The 8,802-nt window shown below is 40.6% G+C and overlaps 1 protein-coding gene across 4 annotated transcripts in view; it reads right to left on the reverse strand.

Moving 5' to 3' along the window:
• The window catches only part of LOC147035340 (glucocorticoid modulatory element-binding protein 2-like), a 151,119-nt gene that overhangs the window by 86,411 nt on the left and 55,906 nt on the right, over positions 1–8,802 (reverse strand). For all 4 annotated transcript variants that reach the window (XM_085896892.1, XM_085896911.1, XM_085896902.1 and 1 more), the window contains 3 exons: positions 6,476–6,561; positions 1,097–1,221; positions 835–938 (listed from right to left, as the gene is read on the reverse strand). In XM_085896892.1, the coding sequence (XP_085753018.1) occupies positions 835–938; positions 1,097–1,221; positions 6,476–6,561 (315 nt within the window). The remainder of the gene's footprint in view (positions 1–834; positions 939–1,096; positions 1,222–6,475; positions 6,562–8,802) is intronic.

The following is an 8,802-nucleotide window of genomic DNA, read 5'->3' on the forward strand; positions in this document are numbered from 1 at the left end:
AATAATTAAGACATTTATAGTCATCGAAAACAGAAAGCCCGTAACAATTTACAGAAGACTGGTTGCACAGTATGTTGATGATTGCCTCGAAACAAAGGCCGTATTTTGCAAATTACTTAAAGATGGATGTGAAAATATGACGAAAGAACCCGATCCTGCAAGAGCAACAGCCTCGATCAACAATGTGAGCCAAGCACCTCATTTTGACTAACGAGTTTATGTTTATCATATCCAATTACAAGTGAACAACACCGTTGGTAGCGCTGAGTCGATCATTCATGCATGACACATTAGTTAGAGCATGAACAAAAGTCCAGATCCAATTCAAAACAGCAATGTATAATGGACTCCCTGTGCAAATGGTGCATTAAAAAATAACGAATTATATGACATTCAACCCAAAAAGAAAGACTGCTTTGGAATAGGTCAGGATAAGCCGAACCAAAATCTCCTTGATAAATTTTACAATTCTGCACATGATGGATGCACCTGTCTGCTTTGTACGAGCAAAGGAATGAATGCAATGCACATTATTTCAGAAAGGTTGTGTATCTGTAGACCTTGTGGAACTGGAGAGGAAACATAACACGCATACATTATCTTAAAGTGGCTGCGTAATTGTTAATTTCACTTGAAAACAATCCTTTTAAAATATATCTATTTCATTGTTTGGTAAAATTCGCCTGTTCCTCATGAGAAGCGTGTTGTAAAAATACACGTCAGCAGTTTCAAACCGAAAAGAGCGATGAGGTTCCAGAGAAAAAACAAACAAACAAACAAATAAACAAATAAATAAATAATCGAGCAGCACATATCGATTTGAACAAAACAAACCTGAGCATGACGCCTCGCAAGCGAATCGCTCTCTTCCAGTCCTTGAGCGTTGACTTTCCGGCCATGTTCACAAACTCTTTGGGGCTGATCATGTCGTTGTGAAACTGCAGGATGACAAATTGTTTGATGAACAAAGACTGACTCTAATGTCATGAAAAAAACCAAGAAACCACCAAGAAAAACAATCACTAGACTTCCCTCTTTCTTCTCAAACTACCGAACCTCTGTTGATTATAAAAGGACATCAAGGAAGATCGCTCACCTTTACACACTTTACATTGATTCCCGGACAAACAAATTTCTTCCAGATGAGACAAGCTTTGGTGTCCCCACAGGTTATCGGATAGATAGTGTTTGAATCTTCACTGGAATCATCTGCACCTTTATCTACCAAAAACAAATAAAAGTATATATGTATTCAAAACGTCAGCTTTGGAAAGGCCGTGCTTCCTTTACCAAATCATGAAACGAAAATTAAAGTTACATCGTCCAGCAAACCTTGTGTTTCTTAAACGAATAGATGAATGAAATAAGAAGCAAAACCAAAAAAGAACTCGTTCAAAAATGATGCATTTCAAAATAACACATTAATAAAACTCTCGGGATTGCCTGGTGTGGCTGACTTGCGACCTAAGGGTCATAAGTTCAAGCCCCTTTTTCCGTTGAATTAACACTGGGTGGGGTTCACTCAGTCTGTCATCCTTCGGAGGTCGGCGAAATGAGTACCAGTGTTCTGTGCTAATTACCATTCGGGGTAACCTGCGTCGGAGTGTTAACCCGTCCAGGACTGAACTCCTTGCCAATGAAACTGCCTCGGCAGATCTGTGTGCCTTTATGGCACCAAAGGAACGGTATTATTATTATTTAAACTCTCGGGGTGATTGGATAGCCTCGAGGTACGCACTGTTGCCTCCAAGTTGTCTACCCTGGGTTTGAATCCTAAATCCTGACAGCTATAAACTGTCATGCTGATTTATTAATGTGTGTGCCCGTCCCTCGGATGGACGTTAGACAGGCATCCCATCTGCCAGCACTTGTTGATGGACCTTAAAGATCCCATGGTGTACTTCACACAGTAGGCGAGCTTTGGCTGGCACCATGAACAAATTACAAATTCCTACCCCTATCCAGCAGAGGGCACTGTATCACCGGCACATCCACGCTCTCAGCCAATGATGCTACCCCGCAGCTTTGTACTGCGTAAGAGCAAAGATGAATAAAACCCCTGCACTGCCCCTCACCGAATCAGCAGAGTGAAGAACCCATCAGAGGCTTCCGCTTAAAAAAAACCTCGACCACGACCGAAGTGCACCAAAAATCACTCAACTCGACCTCAACGCAATTTAACGACCTTACGATGAGTCTTAAAATTCGTAATACCTCGTTCCCAAATTATGAATTGGAATGAATCACTCGTAAGTCGGGATTTGTACAACATTATTCTCCGGCATTGTAACACCTCTCGGTTACAATTTATATACTTTAAGTTGCATTAGCAGGTTACTTTGTGGGGTTCCCACCCTGAACATTGTGCAAGGTGAAATGCAAGTGTTGGGCAAATCCCTTTTCCATTTCATCCACGTTCACCGATTTATTTGACCAGATTCCATTCAGCCTATAACATTAGGCTGTGGAGAAAGAGTAGTTCATCGGCAAATCTGGGTCAGTGAATGGGAAAGAGGTCTTGTTCGGGTGTCCATTTTGGCTTTGCCTTTATACATTGCCATTCTCCATTACCACTTGAAATCTACCTCCCAAGTACACCATCACGGTTTTGAAGGTAAACACGTCGTTTTTGATTTTGTGTTAAATTTCTTGTTTGTATACAGTCCATCCTCATCACCATAAGTTAGTGGAAGCTCCAAATTTACCCCCAAGCCTATATGATTGCACACGAAAGTCGCATTAGCGAAGTGAGGATGTGGGTGTTAAATTGCCATCTGCTATGTACAGTTGGAGCAATGGCTCCAACTTAAGAAAGAAAAGAAAAACACATCCTGGGCTGATTTCAAGTGAAATGTGGAGGGTTGTCGACATAGAGCACCCAATTCAAACTGTTGAATTTGAATTGGAAAGTATTTGAATTGTCGAGGGTCCACTTTAGTCAGATCTAATGATTGCTAATGTTTGAAATCCAGCTTCACAAATGTGATTAAAAAAAAAAAAATTATTAATGAAACCCTCATTTCCGATTTTTATTCACGGAAAAAAGGTGCTTAATTAAAATGACTGCTTGTCCCTTTGTCCGTCATGTTTCCGACCTCCTCTCTCACCGCTTCACGGATCATCAAACTTCGGAAACATAACTGGCAATGGCTCACAATTCCGCTTACGGCATCAAAAAGTTCCTTACACCCCCTCCATTATTCCGTTTGGCACAGACATTTTCTCAAAGCATTTGTCATGTGGGACGTCGTCATGGCATTCTGATGGACGGCGTTTCAATTCTAACAGTCACATCATCGTGGTCTCAATTTATTCTGTCCGTCACTGAATTGTTGTTGTTCTGTGGCTGTCCAGTCCGATCAATCCGTCTTGTTCCAGTGATCCATTAAATTTGCTAAACTGTCTTCCCATGACCACGTTTCTTTCATTTATACCATGGTTTATTTCCTCCACCACTGAAGGTGGACAGAGGTTATGTTTTCACCCATTAACGTCTGTTTGTCTGTCTGTGAGCACGACATCTCAAAAACTTAAGGACGGATTCGGAGGAAACTTGGTGGACACACGCTGGGTATGTAACAAGGAAGAATTGATTCGATTTTGGTGAGGTTCCAAACCCAGATCTGATAATTTTTAAGTGATTCTTCACCATTGAGAAATAGGGTCAAAAACGATACAAAGCACAATATCTCAAAAATGTATTGTTCCCGAAATGTTCTACTGGATCAGGCATTGCGTGGCAAGGGTATGCGCTCTACCGAGTGCCCTTTTAGTTTATATCTGTTTTGTAGTTTGTTATGAATATCACCTTGGAAATGAAATTTCAAAACCAATCAAGTGAAATTTCCAAGGGGGGAGGGCGAGGAGGGAAGGGGCAAGGAAAACAGGAAAACAGAAAAACAGAAAAAACAGACCACGCCACAACCCAGGTAAAATGTGAAACACGATGACAGTCCCCCAATTAAGTCAACACGGGATGCAATGAAGTGGTCGACAGAAGCCAGCTCGAGTGCAGATGAAAACACGTGGAAACAATCAACATGATGGAATAGGTCACACTTGTAAAAGGGAACTCGATAGCCAACTGCGTGATCATCGATTCAAGGTTGAAGAAACCTAAGGCAATGGAAAAACCAACTCCACTCCAAGAAGTGAGAATAATCACCATGAGGAGAACCATTACTGGTAGCGTTGTTACTATGTAGTAACAGCAAAGCAAACGGCGAGTTTGGGCATCAGAGATTTCAGGTCCCACTCATTGCATGCAATAGTTTTTGTTCGCCTTTTGTTGTCCTAGCCATTTGAAAACTGCAAACAAATCAAACACACTGCAGATGTACAACTTTATCATTCATCGTTTTAAAATGTCTAAAAGATGTAAACTTCAGCTGGCCAGTTAATAATGTACTACGTTTGTGTTCTTCCTACAATTTTATTGCATGTAACAGGATACGTCGTGTAACCAACTGTTAAAGACATCTGAACAAAAATAACGACAAATCAAGCCCTGCGAATTTATCCTCGTGCGCATGTGCTCAACTCCACAAAGGTGTTGATGATGAGCTGCTTGGAATCCCAGCCCAATCAAAGGATACTTTCAAAGGGAACAGCCCCGGCATCAATCGCAATGGGTTATTCACCCCCAACCAGCATCTCCTTATCTTCGAGTGCAAAGAACACCCTTCCACAACCATTTATATAGGTTCGTTAAATCAAGGTCTACAATACTTACTCACAGGAAGGAGGACGTCTCACAGACCAAGTCAAAGAGTTGTACACAGTAGAGATCCCCATGTACAACCACGAAAAAGTGTGGTGGCTTTACTCGCACCTCCATTAGTTCCCAAATTTGGAGTGTTGGTTTATATGGAGGTGAGATTTGCATTTTACAGAAAGAGGAGACCAACTTGTTAAATAGCTTTGAAATATGGGTTTGGAGAAGAATGGAAAAAAGATCAAATGGACAGAAAAAGTAATAAAACATAAAGTGTTGACAAGAGTGAATGAACAAAAAATTAAATTTGTTGAACGTAATTAGGAAAAGGCACAGAAACTGGGCAGGGCACATCCTAAGAGGAAACGGGGTTGTAAGATACGTTATGGAGGGAAGATTTCAAGGAAAAAGAAGAAGAGGAAGGAAGAGAATATCAATGCTGGATGACTTGAAAATTGAAGGAAGTTGCTGGAAAATGAAAAGACTGGCACAGGACAGAGGGACGTGGAGAAGACTACGAGCCTCGGACCTGCCTTTTGGAAGAGCACGCATGATGGTGACCACTCAAAAGGGGCAGTGAACAATTGTCACATGGAATAAGAAAAGTTGATCTGAGCACCACTCCCGGACTGTGCTGTTTTTGCCTTTCAAATGGCTTCATCAGCAAGACAAAAATAACTATGTCGTCACTCGGTAGTGCATACTCTACCGAGTGACGTCACTCAGCTAGACAGCATATGAAACGTTTTTGTTGAATTTGGCTCACGATAGACAAGTTGGAAGTATCAGTTTCTCTTATGTCCATCATGTTTCATTCTCATTAGGGTTATATGTTGAGCATAGTATCGCAGACGAAGATGCATGTGTTGCAGTGTGCAAGTAAGTGCAGCTATTGAAATTGCAGGCAGATCAGGAAAAGTTTTACGAACCCAATGAAAGGAAGGCCTTTTAAAAACACGAGTCGGAGACTCGTGGTGGAGCTTGTCATCGGGTCACACGGAAATTACAAACATCAGCAGATATCAGCGTACTTCGAGATGAATTACAAGGGCATTAGTAGAAAATGTACAAATACTCATGGTGTCTGGGATTCGAACCGAGGTTGTTCACAGCAAGGTGGGTCAGGGATTCAGACGGGTGTAACCTCAGGCTAACATGAATGCAACATTGCTAAAAAAATTAATATATATATATATACACATACATAATTTCTTTTCACAAAAGACTTTCCTGGGAAATTACAAATCGAGGCAAAACACAGAAATAAGAGTAGGAATAGAAAGGCAAAGTAGGAGCATAGAGCTCATCAAACATAAGTACAGTTTACTCAGCCATGTATGTTTTCATGAGCTGCAGTGAGCACATTAAACAATCATCTAAAAGGACTAATTCAGACATCTTGTTGTTAAGGAAAATATAAAAAAAACAAATCCATATTTTTATTTTGGAGGGAAAAGGCCAATTACGGATTAACAATCAACACTGGTGAGAAGAGCAAGTTTTTGATAACTCTGACAAATTTGAAAATATTCTTCCAAAAGTTCACACGTCTACAAAAATGGATACTCTCCCATGATTGGGTGAAAGGCAATGAAAGGCCGATTTGAAGAAGGTGTTGGTACATAAACAAGGTAATGGCACATGATGAATAATTACATCAAAAGTGATCAACGGGAGCTTGAACAGCTTTATAAGGCAAGAATGAAAGGCAGCCGAGCAAAATTAGCACGAAACTGAATGGCATTTTGACAGGTTACCTACCGGTCTCTTCTGAGCTGTCATCCATCTTCTGAAGCAGAGTGCTCGCCGAATACACGGTCTCCATGCCATCCTGACTCTGTCCAGTACTGCGTGGGTCAACGGGATAACGTGGGTTAATTGTCATCTTCTTCTTCTTTTTTTTGTCAACGGGGCATTACAAGAACAAGAATAAACAAGGATGACCACGACTGAAGGAGCATACTGGATAATTTTCAATGCAGACAAATTTATCAATTACAAGCAACTGCGGTGAAACTTCAATAAAGGAAGAGGCTGCATGGGCACATCATGCCTGACGCCAAGGTTCTTCCGTATTCATCACAATACTACGGGGTCGATGATGCAATACCCTCTGTCGGTTAGGGGAGCAATTTAGAATTTGTTCATTGTGCTGGTGATAGCTCGCCTACTCTTCGTGAAGGGCAACATGGTATCTTTAACATCAAACCAACTAATGCCAGCAGACGGAACGCCCCTTTAACATTCATCCGATGGACGGCACACGCATCGATGAATCACCCTGCCAGCGAAACACTAGGACGACGGTTTCGAGCTGGGTCAAGATTCAAACCCAGGCGAGACAGCATAGTGGCGATTGTGCGTATCTTGAGGCTATCCTGCCAGCCTGTCCCAAAGCTACAAACCAGCACTCCCAACTACAACAAGTGGTGCTGATTATGTAGCTCACCCTTCAGAACATTGGGTCAGGGATCAGCACACAATGGCCTCCTCTTTTCAAAAGGTTCCAAGAGATCCTTAACGTCCACAACCAAAATGCAGATGAGATGGTTGGCTTTTACTCCTCCAACTGAGGGATAGTATCATCCGATAACGCACTGCGAACTCCAAGTTCTCAACCTGCTACGCTGAATGATGTGCTGCTTATCCAAGCATGTTTTGACAGTTTCCAACTGACAATTCAAAAGAAATTCAGCAAATCTAAGAACAATAGTAATAATAATGACATTAAGAATGCGTTTTCTGACAAGGAACTTTGATGTATGCATGGGAGGCCATTGGGCCAATCAAAGGCTGCACTATTATTTCCAACTGATGGTTGTTTGTCTACATATATGTACAAATATATATATATATACATATATATATATATATATATATATATATATATATATATATATATATATATATATATATATAGTTGAAAGTGTGTCTGTCTGTGTCTGTGTGTGTGTTTCTCTGTGACCAATGCACGCGAAAAGTACTGGACTGATCCTCACCAAACTTCACATGCTGACAGAACATGTACCCGGGAGTGTCCCGATGTAAAAGAATTGTACTTCCGACTTCCGGTTTCCGAATTATGACGTCATCACCTGATTGCGTAACGTTAATTTTTCAAGTTCAGCCGATTGACATGGGGCCAACGGAATTTGCTAGAGAATGAGAAATTAATACTACAGTCAATTGAAGACAATGACTTCCGACTTCCCGGTTTCCAAATTATGACTTATGCATTCGACACACTTGTAAAAATGACCGTATGTATATTATACCGTATAATGATATAATAGTCATCTGTAAGTCATATTTTATTAAGATTTTCTTTGTTCATTATTGTTATAACAATGGTTATAAAAACCATTTTTATTTTTACTGTATAACGTTTTTACGTCACTTCGGCCTGGATTCGGGATCAGAGATCAAATAATGTAAATCACGATTAAAAATTATTTTTTGATGATGTGGGAGTTATCTTTATTAAAATCAGTGGAGGAAATATACACCATGTCTGATATTTGGGTCTTTCATGTCTCCGACGATGCCTTTATTTCCAGGGACGCATCATTCCCCATGATAAAAACCGGAAGCAAAAGGGTCATAGCCGACGACACGGATTCCAAATTGCCATAGTATTGTGTTGTTGTTGTTGTTGTTGTTTACTATTCTCTCATGTGCACGCGTTGAGTATGAAGCTCACTACGTTCGCGATTAAATGCTGTGTGGTGTATAAACACGATAGGGTTTGATTTCTATGTTGCAAATATTAAACGCTGTGCGGTGTATAAACACGATCGGGTTTGATTTCTATGTTGCGAATATTAAACGCTGTGCGGTGTATAAACACGAGCGGGTTTGATTTCTATGTTGCGAATATTAAACGCTGTGCGGTGTATAAACACGAGCGGGTTTGATTTCTATGTTGCAAATATTAAAACGCTGTGCAGTGTATAAACACGATCGGGTTTGATTTCTATGTTGCAAATATTAAACGCTGTGCAGTGTATAAACACGATCGGGTTTGATTTCTATGTTGCGAATATTAAATGCTGTGTGGTGTATAAACACGATCGGGTTTGATTTCTATG

The sequence above is a fragment of the Eptatretus burgeri genome, chromosome 1 (genome assembly GCF_056783735.1).
Source record: "Eptatretus burgeri isolate ZD-2024b chromosome 1, Ebu_testis_v1, whole genome shotgun sequence".
Taxonomy (NCBI): Eukaryota; Metazoa; Chordata; class Myxini; order Myxiniformes; family Myxinidae; genus Eptatretus; species Eptatretus burgeri.